This window comes from Ambystoma mexicanum, chromosome 9 (genome assembly GCF_040938575.1).
Source record: "Ambystoma mexicanum isolate Mex_15411 chromosome 9, UKY_AmexF1_1, whole genome shotgun sequence".
NCBI classification, from domain to species: Eukaryota; Metazoa; Chordata; class Amphibia; order Caudata; family Ambystomatidae; genus Ambystoma; species Ambystoma mexicanum.
The window spans coordinates 243,910,766-243,927,464 of NC_090931.1; the positions used below are offsets into that span (position 1 = coordinate 243,910,766).

Consider the following 16,699-nt stretch of genomic DNA (forward strand, 5'->3'; position numbering starts at 1 on the left):
TGTTTGTGGGATTGGGACCTTCCAGCCCTACAAGGATGCCTAGGAGGCGCACATTGTTGCATCTGGACCGCCATTCCGCATACTCTGCCCTTTCTTGCAAGACTTTATTTCTCCTCTCCAGTTCCTGCACTCTGGTCTGAATGTCTTTCAGTGCTTCCGTGGTTTCTTGTTGCACAGCATCTGTGACCGTTACACACTCCGTGAGGTTCTGCATGTGCTGACGCATCAGTTGCATGTCTGCCTTGACTTCCTAGATTTTGGTGTCTATGAAGGAGTGCAGCCTGGCAATGTCCTCCAGCATCTGTTTGTCTTTGTTGGTTTCATCTGGAGTTGCTTGATCAGAGCGAGCCTCATTGATATTCTGCGTCTGTTCACGCGGTTTGGCTGCTGCAAAAGATTCCATGATTGTGGAGTTATTTTTCTTTTTGGGTTGGGACATAGCCTCTAGTGGTGAAACAGGGTAGTGGTGGCTTTTAGGTTGGAGTTGTTTCTTGTTAGGCCTTGTTTAAGTGCATGGCCACCTGCCGGGTCTGTGTCCAAGCCCAGTCCTCTGCCCGTGGCATCCACTTATGTTCCAGCTACTGTGTAACTGTCTTGTTGGGCAGATGGAGTTGTGTGTCCAATGGCTGCCCCCGTTCATCTACCGCAGGATTCACAATGCACCGCTGAGTGTCTCCGTGCAGGGCAATGCACTGCGGTGTCTGTAGGTTCCCTGGTATTATTGGGATCTTCCTGTACTGCTGGTGCCCTTTTTTGCCTTCAGTTCCATAGGCGCTGCATTATATGTAGCGTACTCAGAGGTAGTTTCCTTCAATGGAGCACACGACTGTCTGTTTAAGCCAACTTCCAGCGGGCCATTAGTTTGTTGGGGGTACATTAGTTGGTGGACTTCTCCAGATCTTAGGTCTCTTCTTGCCCCTTTTATTGTGGCCCAGTACATTAGGACTAGTCGTATTAAATGAGGGCAGATAGTAGCGCTTAGTGCAGCCCCCCCTTCGGCAAGTAGTTATTGGTGGTAGCAGGTTCCAGTAGCCAGCCTCCCTGGCGCAATTGCTGTGAGCCCCAAGCCTCCAATGATGCGACCATGCCCCTTAATTGCAGCTATCAGTAGTTTGAATGGTATTTATAGTTTGTTTCTCATCACGCCTGGGACAGCTGTGCGCAGTGTGCGAAAGTGCAGTCGTGCGATCCTGTGCTCCGGTGGGCACCGCTTGCAGTGCCATCTCCTCCACTGCCTCAGGGTTGCGTGACCTTGTTTTTTTCCTGATTATCCCTTCCTGCAGCACGGGCCCACTGGGGTGCTCCCGTCTCCGTCGAGCCTGTATGGTTGGCAGGTGCACCTTGCTCGTCAGTGGAGGGTTTAATGCACGCAGCGCGCCTTGCTTCACTTGGACGTTAGTGCTCTCCAAGTATTCCTATGCTTTGACGGTGTGTGGACTTCCCTTACGCTCCAGATTGTCTTACGTTTGGTGCCCCTCCGAACGGCTGTGCTTCAGACTTCCCTGTTGCCGGCTCAGTTGCGATTGCGGGTCGAGTGGGATGCTGCCCTGTTGCCACTTCATTCCTGCTCTACTTTCTCTTTGGCGCCTCACTCACAGCGCCCCACTTCCCAGGGTCACAGTGGAGCTCTCAGCAGGTCTCCCCCGGTGATCTTTTGCATGTTCGGGTATAGGTGTCACATTCACCTCCCTGCATGAGCCGTCGGGAGTGTGTCACTGCTTCACATATGCCTTGTGTTTCCGCTGCTCTTTAGCAGCTCCCCCGGGCCGTCCTCATTTGTTTCTCCACCCAGTGGGGAACTCTCATGTCGGTTATGCCTGGCACTCGTCTGTCCAATCCACCTCCGGCCGAGGCTCCTACGCTCTGCCCACTGCATGCTACGCTAGTCCCAGGCCGCAGACCAGAACGGGTGAGTCTTCCTTCTCCCAGTGTCTGCAGTGCAGCTCAGCGCGGGTCGCTGTCCCTCCCCCCCTCACTGCTAGGCCGTGATGTAGAGGAGGTCCCAAACACGACCCGCACTCAAAGCGCCCATTTTGAAGTGCCAGGAACGTTCACACCAAGGTACGTGATGTACGATGAGCAAATAAACCAGCAGAGAGCCGCAGTGGGGCTCTGCCCGGTCCCAATCAGACCGACAGCACCTATTGAAGTACCACACCAAAGAAAACATGGACAGTAAAGTCCCCATTGAGGAACCCATATCAACAAATAAAATGGAATGAAGATCGTCGGAGTACAGTCCCTGAAGAGGCCAAGAAAGTCCTAAAAGAAGATGAATGGTGACGTCAGAAGAACTCGGACTGACTCTCAGATAAAGAAAACGACGACCTGTGAATAACGAAAAGAGACGAAACACCATGGATAAGCGACATCTTGAGTTGAATTTAAAAGGACGATGTTAAGTATAAGAAGCTTATGCCATAATAGTGATGAAGATATGCAACCAGTTTACACGTGTACATATGCTTGGAAATGCAAGAAAGCTGAGGAAATTGTGCAGCTTGCTATGCTTAGTAGGAAATTAGATGTGGCAAGCGCCACATATACGTATCTAACTCAAAAGGAGCACTTTATGTAAGGTACATGTCCACTTTGCAAAAGGGCAGAACCAACTGCAAGTTACCAGAGGATCCAGGAGAGAAGGCCCGCAAACACGGGAATTGAAAGCCAAGGACAGAAACGAAACTCAGAGGCACAAGGCCAGTGCAAAGAAACCAAGGTTATCTTAGCTGACACAGGCTAATACAATTGATGACACCAAGAGCGGAGTATCCTGTTCAAAGGAGTCGAGATAAGCAGCAGAAGGCATTTGATAGACAGAAAGCTAAAATCAAATACACAAATTACAAGGAGTCAGAGGCAATTTCACCGTGCCTCAGGCATGTGACCTGCCAAACAAGAAGAGTTGGGGCCTTTACACCTACGTGCACCCTTGAGCCATGAACAGATATCCGAGTTCTCCCAGACAGAGAGGCAGCATCGAGTCCTACAAATTAGAAACTAATTGACACATGACCAGTGGGTCAGTGATGGATGGTGGTACTGGTTGGTGGGAGGCTAGGGGAACTGATGGGCAGCCTGCACCTGGCCAACCATTCTTCATGCTGCTAATCAAAGTGGAAAAGTACAATATGACGTGGTATCAACCCAATCACAATGTACCAAGTAATCTAGGATACTATAGTCCGTTGAACCAATGAGACAACATACTTTTTGTGATGTTTACAGTAGTCATTTTTTAGGAAGGGCTTAGATGCCCCACCTGACACTGTTTATCCAATCCACTCACTTCGTTACTGTGCAGATATTGTACCTATAGTAAAGTTAGCTTCCTATAACCAATAGAATTGCATGCAACATTTTTAGCGTTTCACGTCAGCGATTACGAGTTTTTAGTATGAAGGATGTCATTTTTGTGAAGTTCATTGGAGTTGAAGCGAGAAGGAACATCGAGCATCCGCTGATGTTCATACCTCCCTGTTTTTTGTACTTGTCATTAAACAGACTCCCTTTGCCAAACCATTGAGTGGTCATTATTGATTTGATGTTTGTGTACTAACCTGCATCCCCATCCATCCCACGGGTGCTGCTATTCCATGTTAAAGTGCTGTTTGGGAAAACCCCAGTCCTATGGGTCAGCTGGGGTCCCTACTGCACAGCGGCACCATCCGCCATCTTGCCGCATGAGGGGTGCTTGTTTGTTTAGAGCCTCCGGTATCGGCGTGCAGACTCCAATTATCCTCACATTTGTTAGGTTTAGATGCAGAACTGCTTCTTCAATGCATGGACGTAAGTTTAATTGCGTACTACTTCCGTAGCCTTTAAGCTAAAGGATTATGCCAAGGATCAGGACGGGAGCTCCGCTCAGACACCTCCTCCTTGAGAAGCGTCTCACACAGCCTCCCGGAAAGCTATCAAAACCAGGCTATTTCTATGACACTGCACCTGTACCATCCCATTGCATCATCTGCTCTGGATCAAACATGTTGTTGTTACCCTCATAACTACCTGTATGTATCTGTGTAAATGTAACCAACTAACATTTATCAAGTAATCTTGCTGTTGGGCCGCATTCCTGTAACCCTGAATTAAGCCTAACTACTATCTCCTGTAACAGTGCCTCGATGCCTGTGGGCTGTAGTGCACTCTATAAATCCAAAAAATAAATAAGGCCACAGTGACAGTATATTCAGGCCAGTGGGTGTAGATTATGGCACCTGTCAAACCCAGTGCCTTTCAGGACAAGTGGACTGGGCCTTAGAGTGTGTTGGAAAAAGTCAGTGAGTTAAATTACCTCATTGACGTGAAAGGACCTAAACAGATGTGCAGGGTCTTTCACGTGAACCGGCTAAAGCCCCATTATAGCACGGATGACTTGGTCATAGAATTAGTGACTGGCAGAGAGACTGAGGAGGTGACTGACCCTCTCCCAGACCTCTTGCACACTGAAGCCACAGATGGGTCAGTTGAAGGTGTCAACCATGCAACTGACAGACTGTCGCCGTTTACTGGGACAGTTTGCCAGTCTGTTTTCTCTGACTCCGGGTCACGCAGATTGGTGCACCCATGATGTGGACACTGGAGACAGTAAGCCAGTGAAGAGTAGGATTCACAGGACGGACGTCCGATAAGGTCAGGGACACCATCAATGAGGAGATTTTCTAGATGTTGTCCCTAGTAGTGATAAAACCATCCCACAACCCCGGGGCTAGCCCAGTGGTATTGGTCTCTAAAAGGACCAGTGGTGGGATGACTGAAGTTTGCTTTTGTGTGGACTACAGGGGGCTCAGTTCTGTCATGAAGACAGATGATCACCCCATTCCTCTTGCAGATGAGCTCACTGACAATCTCAGCGCTGCCAAGTCCATGAGTACCTTTGACCTCACAGCAGAGTATTGGCATGTCGGCTTGACAGATGGAGCGAGAGAGAGGTCAGCATTCTCAACCCCGGGAGGACATTATCATTTCACTGTGATGCCCTTCGGATTGAAGATTGCCCCTGCCACTTTTTAGCGGATGGTTAACCAGCTTTTGTTGGGTCTGGAAAACTTCAGTTTCACCTATTTAGATGACATTTCTGTCTTCAGCCACACCTGGGAGCATCATTTATCCGACCTGACACAAGTGCTTCAGGCACTGCAGAATGCAGGTCTGACTATCAAGTACCAGATAGCGCAGGCTACCATGACTTAAATGGGCCTACTAGTTGGTGGAAGTAAGAAACCACCTATCAAAGCAAAGGTACATGCTGTGAAGAATTGGGACCTCACCACCACACAGACGCAGGTGAGAGCCATATTATGTCTCACCGGGTACTACTGGTCGTTCATCTGGGGGTATGGGACCATTGCCAGGCCCCTGAGTGATGTAACTTCCAAGAAGATGCAGAAGAAGGTAACGTCGACCTCTGCCTTTCAAATCTCCGTTCAGGATTTAAAGGATGGATTGTGCAGGGCCCCAGTTCTGAAAGTGCCAGACTATGGTCAGGAGTTCATTATCCAGACAGACACCTGGGATTTTGAGATTGGAGCAGTGTTAGTGCAGCTGAACTCTGAAGCAGTAGAGCAACCTTTCACCTATGTTAGCAGGCGGTTGGCAAAAACGGAAAGGAACTGGGCTGTCGTAGAAAAAGAAGTTATGCAGTTGTGTGGGCAGTAAAAAAGAAGCTGAAACCCTGCATCTTTGGGTCTCACTTTACGATTCAGACAGACCACCGGCCTCTGCGATGGTTAATGGCCATGCTCACCAACTGCTAAGGAACTAAGAGACTGGAGGGCTGCTTAAGTTGCCAAAAAGAGCAGCAAACCAGGAAGGCACCATTAGTATAAAGTGATTGACAGGTGAGCAGGGCTTAGGCCAACTGACCTAGATCCACTTGCACCTGCTCACCAACTGCTCTTTGTCTTTTCCTTTCCTATACTTTACAAGGACTACCTCATGTGTTCCCTGGCAGGTATCCCCCTCTGGGCTTGCAGATTACCTGGTATACTCTCCTGACATGCATCTCTTCCCCAAAGGCTCCCTGCCAGATGTATTTTGTGTACTAGGACTTCTTCCAATGTCTTCTCAATCTTTCAGAATAGCCCAGTTGTACTCTTGCATGCTCTATACTTTATTCGCTTTAGATACGGCTTGTTGCAATTTTCCCCATATTTGTATTTCATATATGGAGGCTTGTTCAAGTTAACTTCTTCACCAATGTTCATTTGCTTGTGGCAATATTTGTTCCAACTTCCCCTATATTGGAATCTCAGATATTGAGACTTGTGCACATTCTGGCTTTTAACTTCTTTATTAACATTTATCTGTGTGTAATAATCTTTGCTTCAACTTTCCCCATCTTGACATTTCTTATGCATGAGGATTTGTGCAAATTCAGTGTTTCTGCTTTACTTGAGCAATATTCAATATGAACTTTGAATTGTTTCTGTGACTGTCGGTACACCCCGGGGTTCCTACTATCACTGGGCCAACTAACTCACTGTTGTTTTCCAACCCGTGGCAAACGACTCCAGTGAAGTCCTTACTCAGGAATGGCTTCGCCTGCGTGGCAGACCCTGTTTCAGCTTCCCCAATGGTCCTGCGTTCCCTTGCCGCTAAAGCTGTTGTTTTCTGGCACAACTGCTCTTTAGACGGCATTGCTGCTGCTGGAGTGGCTCTTCCCTGGTGCCAGCCACAATTCCTCCCTGAGTCTACCGCCACCCTAGTAAGGAAGACTGACAAGTGGCACCTTCAAAGCCTCTGCATTCTGATGCACAGTTCGTTCCCACCATGCTTCTGTCTTCACTTGTGGTTCTGCGTCCCGCACCGCCTATTCTGCTGCTCTGCTATCCGACACCGAAATGAAAGTGAACACAATTTTTAAATGTCCCGCGCAGCTGAGCTCCACTATAACAACTAGCCTGCATATTTGACTTGAGGTTTCTTTGACTACCTAACTCCTTCTTCCTCTTCCTCACCTTAGTAATTGAGGCGCTGTGGGAATTATGGTCTATAGGATTATTGTCAGAAACAAAAAACTTCACAGTAAACAAATGTTAAACGTGAATTATGTGTATTTGAGGTGTAAATGTTATTCTTCTTATAATGGCAGTATGTCAATAGTACTATAGGCACCATAGGGGTTTCCTCAAAAGGGGGTGAGTACACCACTTCCTCCCAGATGTCATCCCCTGCCACATGATCCGCAATGATAATACCAACCCCGGGGTCAGGATCAGGTAGCGGCTGCTGTCCTCTGGCCACATAGGTGGAGATCTTTGCCGGGGAATCAGTGATGGCTCGGCAGGATTCATCACACCACCCTCAGAGACTCGGGCATTCAGAGGAGCTCACAGATGGTTGAATTGCTGAGAATGGGCCATGTGTTCAGAAGTCCTCTGTTCCCATCAAACCCCCTGAGTAATCTGGCTTTACTCCTGAGCTTTCCAACATTTTCTGAATCCCTAAAGGGATGGCTTCATGGGGCAAACCGGTTTGAAGAACCACACAGATGAGAACAAATATCCTGGGATATTTATGGGCTGTCACCTGTTTCGGGGCATGGATTGAGCAATGCCCAATCTACACAATGGGCTGTCCTCTTTGATCACAACTCAACATTCACTCTACCCCCACCCTCCTTTTTAGTGGAACATGAGTACATTCCTGCAAAATGAGTTCTAATACAGATATCTAGGAGGGACATCTAGGGAAGGATTCTAGAATGGTGACATCTCAGAGTTTTCACCACCTTGAGCATCTCCACACCAGTGCTCAAATACCATCTTTTTCAACTGAAACTGTGTCCCATCTCCACTAGCTCCCACTGTTGATGTCTCTTGCACGCAGTATAAAAGACACACTGCTATGTTGCTTTATGTTGAAGGTTATAAATAACTGTTGTAACTGCATTGTATGTTCTCTCTTGATACCCGCCCAACAAAGGACCAACCTTTTGTAACTATCTGCTTCCCAGATACATGTATCTAGGTTCCCAGATATATAGTTAGTAGCATTTGTACATTTCTGTTGGAGATGCTCAGATAATAAAAGAGTGTAAAAGGACTTTTATAATATCCTTACTTTTTGTTTCACTTGAAATGGTGAGCAGTAAGATGAGCCTTAAGCAACTTTATCTGGCCAAACCCCCGATTTAAGTTATTGACAGTCACCTTAGAACAAGACCTTTGATATGGAAATGGCCTCCTTCTTGTATTTAACAGACATATGGCATTGCCAGTCCAGCTCTTAACCTAGCCATACCAGATGGCTATGTCATATTTAGAAGGGACAGAGAGGAAGGTCGAGGGGGTGGAGTTGCGATAATTGTTAAGGAATCACTTTTAGTCTGGGAATCACCGGGTTTTGTCCTAGAGGGCACTGAAGCATTACATCTTAAGATAGGCCTAAACTCTGAGTCTACATTGAACTTTCTACTGGTATATCACACACCTTTGTGCACTTTGCAGCTAGCTGAGGCTCTCAGCTCATACATTTTACCACAAATTAAACCCGCACACTTCTAGATTAATTCTTTTAGGGGATTTTAACTATTGGCTGGGCGTTGACTCGGACTGCCTTGCGACCGACTTCAAACAAGCCTTGGATAATTTGGGTTTTTCTCAACAAATGTACTCTCCTACACATCCATCTGGTCACACTTTAGACTGGGTATGCAACCATAATGTTAATTGCAATAATATTAGTGCAAGTTTGTGTCCCTGGTCTGACCATTCTTTTGTGCACTTTACGTTGGATACGCCTTTTCCTATGAAGCTGCCAATTATGCCTCTGCAACTGGAAATTCGGAGTCAAAAAAAGATCATGCTGGCTAACATTGAGCCTTTGTTAAAGGATAGCTTAGTAAACTTCCACACTGAGATGTCTCCACAAGATATGGCTATAGTATTGATAGATAACCTGGCGTGCATCTCTGACAAACTAGCACCTCTTAAACAGAAAAAGATTAAGGTTAATGAGCATAAAAGTAAGGCCTGGATCACGGATGACCTTAGAACTAAAAAAGTGGAGGTTAGTAAAGCTTACTGTGCCTGGAAAAAGGAGCATCACGCAGAGTTATTGGTTAAGTATAAGAACTCTGTGCGTGGATATAAAAAGTCAATTTTGGAAGCAAAACAAGACTACCACAACGGCCGGATAAGCAAAGCTAAAACCAACAAAAGGGAAATCTTTAAGATATTAAAGGAACAGGAAACTACTCCAGTCTCTCCCGACTCCCTAGTTAAAACTGATGCGGAATGGTCTCAACAGATTCAAAAAGGTTTACATAACAAACTTCACAAAATTAGGGAAACCATGCTTAAAAAAGGGAATTAACCATTGATGCTGGCGAGGTTGATACTGAAGGTTTCACGCGTGAGCCGTCAGTCCCCCAGTTTGATTTTCATTCAATCACAGAAAGTGAGTTGTTAAAAATCATAGAGCATATGAAACCATCGCAATGTAGAGGCGATGCCTGCTCATCTATGATTATAAAAACATGTCCTCCGCAGCTCATCAGTGCCATCTGTAACTTTATAAATGTTTCTCTTAAGGCAAGTAGTGTGCCAAACGAATTAAAAGCTACCATGGTTACCCCTATTCTAAAAAAAACGGGATTGCCAATGGATAATCCTTTAAATTTCCGACCTATTTCCAACACACCCTTCTTACTTAAGATTCTGGATAGAGTGGCTTACAGTCAACTTGCAGAGCACTTAGACCTGCATTACATCCTCCACCCCAATCAGTCGGGTTTTAGGAAAAAATATGGAACGGAAACTTCACTATTGGAATTGAAATCAAAATTAATGGGGGAAATGGATAAAAGTGGACCATCCCTGATAATCTCACTAGATCAGTCAGCGGCCTTTGATTTGGTGGAGCACTCGATCTTAATCCCAAGGCTACAGGAGGTGGCTAATCTCTCAGAACCAGCAGCCCTGTGGATCGCCTCTTTTTTGGAGAACTAAACAAGTAGAGTCTGCTCGGCTACGGCTGAAGCTGACCCACTTTCTGTTCTTTATGGGGTCCCACAGGGTGCAAGTTTGTCCCCTTGTCTGTACAATTTGTTCATGGCCCCTTTCTTCTACATGTTACAAGAGGAAGGAGTCGTGTTCTCTAATTATGCAGGCGACACTCAATGTGTTATTAAGCTGTCGGGACACCACAAAAAGGATGAGGCGGAGGTGAATAGAGTTTTTTCCCTAATTGAAAAAAGGATGCTGAATAATTTTCTAGCTCTTAATCGCAGTAAGACCGAGCTGATGATAGTCGGTAGTTCTAAGGCGATTGGCAAGTTAAGTCAAGATTACAGCTCCTTCAAATTGGGGCAGGACATCATTACTCCCTTATCTAAGACAAACATTTTAGGAGTGATCTTGGGCTCGACATTAAGCATGAAAGCCCATGTCTCATCAGTGGTGGCAGGGGTAGTCTATTACATCAGACTTTTGGCTCTTCTGAGGCCCATGATTTCGCAGGAAAGTGCAGAGACCATAGCCAGGGCAATTATAGGTGCCAAATTGGACTATTGTTGTAGCCTCCGGCTGGGCATTAATCAAAGAGAGCTGCATAGACTGCAGGTAGCCCAGAATTGGGTGGTTAGAGTGGTTCTTAGACTTCCAAGGGATAGCCATGTAACGGTGGCCAGACGCTCATTACACTAGCTACCTATTGAAGCCAGGATTCATTTTAGAGTACTGGTTATAGTTTTCAAATGTCAGTCTCAAGTAATGCCTGAGTATTTACAACAGTATATAATTTCCAAGAGTAATGTACGATCTTTGAGATCTGATTTCTCTAATCAAATTATACAGCCAAGATGTAAAACAACGAAGGCGGAAAAGGGAGCATTTGAGGTGAGGGCCCCCTCGCTTTGGAACAATCTCCCTTCAAGCTTGAGGAGTCACTCCTCTCTTGCATCGTTCAAGAAGGAATTGAAGACATTCTTGTTTGTCTGACCTTGGGAACATAAGGATGTCTCCAATTAGGGGATAGTGGAATAACCACTGAGGAGTCTTATGATATTTCACCTCTATGCCTGTCCTCTTTTGTGCTATATGTTTTTCCGTTGTCAGCGCCTTTATGCCTAAGGGTCAATAGTGCGCTTAACAAATGAAATGTAATGTAATTTAATATACAGAAATGATTCCTGATTTGTTTGATGTATTGGTAATGCCATGAAAAGGGATGTATTTCTGTTAATGATTGAGCCTTATAAATGCAAGTAACTACTCCTCCTACTACTGCTACTACTACCACTACTACTGTTACTAATATTGAGACTAATACCACTGCTACTACCACCACTACTACTGCCACCTAAACCCCTATGACTACTACAATTATCATTACCACTACTTCTACCACTACCAGCACTACAACTACCACCACTACACTACCACCACTGCTACTACCACCACTACTACTGCAACCAATACTATTATTACCACTTCTATTATCATTGCCACTACTACCACTACTTCTACCACTACTAGCACTACTACTATCACCCCTACACTACCACCACTGCTACTACCACCACTACTACTGCAAACAATACTACTATTACCACTACTATTATCATTATCACAACTACTACCACTATTTCTATCACTACTACCAACACTACTACTACCACCACTATACTACTACAGCTGCTACTACAAACACTACTACCAACATTGCTATTACTAGTGCCACTACTTGGATTGAGTGATACATGTTTATTTCGGATCAGAGATTCATAAAACCTAGTCAGAACAGAGATCATAGTATACATTCAAATATCATCATTTCGTACATTACAACGCCATACTTCATGCTTCCTGGTAAAATAGTTGATTCTCACGCTGTTCGACAACAGCAATTAATTTGCAAAACACCATTTCCCAATGCATGAAGTCAATAAGAAGGTTATCATGAAAATACAAATATAAAACAAACAAGTAAATATACAGTCCACATGTAAGACAAATTACAAAAAGCTATACACCACAAATAGTGGACATTCAACATTTCCAAATTAAAAACAATGTGGGCAGACACTGATAGCCCTGGCACTTCAGGTTTTTATACAGATATGTTCCCGTGGCCCAAGCCTTCCTTAGAAAGTTCGCCAGCGCAAGCGCCACCTTCATTTCTGAACACTGCAATAGAAAAAGCAAAGCAGGTTTGTAATGCCTAAAAGCACTCCTTTTCAAAACTCCTACAATCTCCTGATGTCAGTATAGAGAGGACAAAACAAGACGCAATGAGCCAGTGGCTCCCTAACCCCACATAGGCAAGAGGAGGTATCTCTAGATTTTAAGTCATGCCTCCATCTGGCCATTATGACCCTGACATTTAGCCTGGCCCTGCAGAGGAAAAACCTATGGTTTGGATCTGTAATCATTGACAAGTACCCAGCAGCCCCCTCAATTGGAGAAAGAGGGAGATATAATCTAACGTGGTGTGTGAGAATCATTCCATCCCCCCGAACACTGGAAAGTGCTTCATGGTCTTGCATTTCAGAATATGCTTAGGGACCTGTTAAAACATAGCTGTACTTTCGAAGCACGTCCCTATACCCAGCTTATGAAGGTGTAATCTGACAAAGGCAAGCCCACCCACTCTGCCCCTGCTAGAGTGCAAAATGGTTCATAGTGATATTTTCGACAGTGATAGTTTCGAAATACAAAAGTTTTGACACAAAAGTCTCGAAAACAAAAGTTTTGAATGCATTTTTTTTTAATAGGGGGGTTTCACTAAAACCCCCATTTTCTTTTTAAAACTAACTTTTTTTCTATACAAAACTAAAATAAAACCCTTAACATGAAAAATAATGCATTCAAAACCTTTGTTTTCGAAACTTTGCATTCAGAACTTTTGTATGTCGAAACTAAGTTTTCGAAAGAATGACTGGACACTGTGCAAAATTATATTCGAAATTATCACCTTTGTCAGATTCACCTCCTCATTGGTCCAGAGGGCATTCCACAAAAGAACAGGTCGAGAATGCAGAAATCCACCAAAATAGGTTGATTCCATCTCAGGAATGGCCATGTGATGGGGTCGACTGTGGGACACAAAGCAGTCAGGTCAAAAGTGAATTCTCTACTTTCTGTGAAAGGTCCGATCTATCATAACCCTACATATCACACCCATAAGAACCGGCTGGCATAGATTTTCCACATATATTGCCAACCTGTGATCTGGTGAGTGGTGCTGACTGTTTTTCGCAAACCTAAAAATCCAGATACCTGCTTAATTTTAGTGGACGACTTTTAGATATGATCGCTCCTCCTTAACCTTGTTTTGGTTTGTTAAGTTTGTGGTCATCCATAATCACAAGGGGAAATCACTTTTTGGTATTTGAAACAGACATTACAAAGAATTTGCCTCGATTTACAAGCAGTCCCCGAGCCAACATGTAACACTTATACTCATCCACTAATAGTTGGAGTGATCTCTTTGTTCTCGCCAAACTCACTGCATCATCAGCATAGCTTAACACCAAGATCCTCCTACTACCACACCTTGGTACATCTGCGTTGACGGTCTCCAGAATGTCGGCGAGTGAGTTTACGTACTGATTAAATAGAAGTGGGACAAGCACGCAACCTTCGGCGGATCCCTTTCGCAACACCAATACATTCTGTTAACTCACCCCCTGTCACATAGTGGACTGAAACATTTGAATTTGCATGAAGAGTCTTCTCCAACATGGAGAGGAAGGCCCTTGGGACACCCATGTCATTCAAGATCCACCGAAAGAGACTTCTGTCCACATGGTCAAAAGCTGAACTAAGGTTCATAAAGGCCCCACGCCCACCCTCACAGCAGGCTGGGTGTCTGATAAAACATTGCTCTGCTGTAGCCATTCTTCCAGTCTATTCAGCAGGATTTCCACAAACAGTTTGGAGGTGATATTCAATAACGTCACTGGGCGATACGATGATGGATCAGATCAGCCCTGGCGTCATTGGAAGGCACACACTTTAATTAAAAAAAGAAACTCAGCCAATGGAGAACGACCTATCAGATATAGGGGATCTACCTAAAATAAGTCCAGGAGTATTTCTCAAAGCAGACAGAAAACAGTGATACATGATTCTCATTTTATTTAATAACAGATCTTTTCAGTTTAAATCTTGCATAATAAAACAAATTTACAGTAAAAAAGGTGTTCACGTTTAGTTATTATGAATGTATTTACAATTGATGTACACTTTTCTGCAAAACAACATGACACTTACACGTGCATGAGCTGGGTCGAGCAGAAAATGGTTTCATGTTTGTGAGTGATATAGGACGATGTGCGTAAAATGAAATTTCCGAATCATCTGGTAGAAGCCTAAATATTTTCTTTGAGGCACTTTTTTTTTAACAGTTTTTTTCAATGCAGTTCATTCTAAGAAATAAATTAAAGGAAACACAAATGCTAAATACAGATATTTTGGGATGAAGATGGCAACAGCATTTATGGTGAACTTTTTTTGCAAAAGAAATCCACATGTAGGGTCGCACAGATGAAGTCACATGACTAGCCATGGGTTTTTTCTTTTCAGGGAATTTCACATCTACTAGTCAGTTTCTTATTCCCGCCTTTAAGTGGGCCTTTCTTGCGCGTCTTGAAGATTTCTTTCATGCTGCTCCATGTCATAAGGAATTGTTGAACTTCTTGACTCGACTCAATAGACAATCCTTATAAGTACTGATGCGTCCTGAAGTGTTTTGTTGGAAGCGTACCGGAGCTCCTCTCCTCAGTACAGCGTACTGGGTGTCCAGTCCTCGCACTTGCTTGATTCTAGGCCTCTTTGCTCAAGATAGCACTCACAGTGTCTTTATCAAACAGGTTTTTACAATAATGTGGACATTGGTCCACGAGAAATGGACAACAACCACGCTTTTCCAAATGATGGTGCAGCATCAGTGGTCTTTGGTTGCCATTGTGCTGGGCTAGCCTCTTGCAAGTAATCTGACTGTTAACATTTTCTCTGCTCCATTGTCCTTGTGTGGATCCTTAAATGTCTTGTTTGGTCTTGACCAAACCTCCAGCCATTTCACATTGACATTCTCTTTTGTGGGGAATTGAATTAGTAAAGGCAGTGCTCTCCTCCTAGACCATTAACAAACACTACAGCAAAAACGAAAAACAAAGTGCACATAGTCCTTATGTTCTGCTGGTAAGCGCGGTAGCACAGCCATGAATATTGCAGCCTACAGTTCTTTGTCTGTCTTCTTTACATTTATAGAACCATGAAAAACATTTGAACAGGTTAACAAACTTCCATATAGCTCATCATATAAAACACCATATTAGATTTCATTTAATAATAAAATGTTTCTATGAACAAAGAGGAACACATATTAGCACAACGACTACTTGAGCGTAGAACGTAGACTATTCATTCCAATGTAACGCTTCACTTTCTTCTGTAATGATTGTAACCGTTATCATCATTGTTTTCTGGGTGTTTAAGAGCACTGCATCCATCTGGTTGCAGTGCATGAGAAATCACCTTCGATAGTGGTATGCAGCTGTTTCAATTAGTACTTTTTTTTAAAGTACAAGCTTATCTTGTCGAATTTTGAACAACCTTCCATGTTAAAACACAATGATACATGGTGTAAATAATGGGATAGAGAGGTGTTGCCAAGGGAGATTACATCGACTTGAAATCATCACATTTTCTCAACTAATTTAGCCGCAAATAGATATTACTTTTCGTTTAAAATAAAAAAGGAAATAGGGGTGGTCTTCAGGGTTCTGCTGATTTAAACAAAGATATACTAAGTTCCAGCAGATAAGGAAAGAGAGTAGTCTCGATGACTTGTGAATGGACCTATAACAAAGTCTAGTTGCTGTCACTACATTACTACCAGTAATATAATATTATACTTTGAAATGGCTGGGTTGAAGAAGAATTATCAATATTACTATCTGTCACAAAAAAGCAGTTGATGGCAACACATAGAGCCTTCCATAACAACATTCACATTTGTGTTTGGTTTGGTAGGTGGAAGCTACACTGGTCAGAGGAGGATAGGACTTGAAGTAAACATGTCGTGAACACTCAGCAGTGGCAAAATGTAGCCTGCAGCTTTGTACGACTTAGTAGGTATCCACAGCAGTGAAGTGTGGCGATAAGGGGCTGGCATAAGACAGAGCCCTTGTGCTTGTATGGTACTTCCATAAATTGCAGAGTGCAAGCGTCTCTATTTCAAGACAGAACTGCATACTTAATACAGACATTGGCACATTCAAACATTGATTTTAGAGTCTTTTTTTCATCTTTAGTTCTTGTTTTATAAATACAGTACATTCCCTGGAAACCCAGACACTGATAGATCCAAGAATAAAAAAAATACCTATTTACACGTAGGTGGGAACTCGTAGGTCCAGTATTTTGTTATAAATAGAAAAAAGCAAAACATAAAATCATATTTTTCAAAAGTATTTTTCAAAGTCTCTTTTGAAGCTGGCAGGTAATCCTGTACAAAGTTTCTTGGTAAAGGAATCCATTTCTTGGTCATATTCAAATCTTCATCTCTTGTCCTGTTATAAAATAAAAGAACATACATTGAATTTCTTAGATGAATTAATAAGTGCAATGGATAAAGATATATCATTTGTGTGGTCCAAGAAAAATGTGCTTAGAGTGATATACTCTGAAAGCAGTGTTTCATGAAATCTGCCTTGATCAAACATTGAGACGTCATCAGATCAGAAAGT

General features: G+C 43.7%; 1 protein-coding gene across 2 annotated transcripts in view; it reads right to left on the reverse strand.

The window, feature by feature from the left end:
- Positions 1-14,067: 14,067 nt before the first annotated feature.
- ROBO3 (roundabout guidance receptor 3) overlaps positions 14,068-16,699 on the reverse strand; it is a 468,117-nt gene continuing 465,485 nt past the window's right edge. For both annotated transcript variants that reach the window (XM_069614542.1, XM_069614541.1), the window contains one exon: positions 14,068-16,522. In XM_069614542.1, coding sequence (XP_069470643.1) covers positions 16,511-16,522 — 12 coding nt within the window. In that variant the 3' untranslated portion in view covers positions 14,068-16,510. The remainder of the gene's footprint in view (positions 16,523-16,699) is intronic.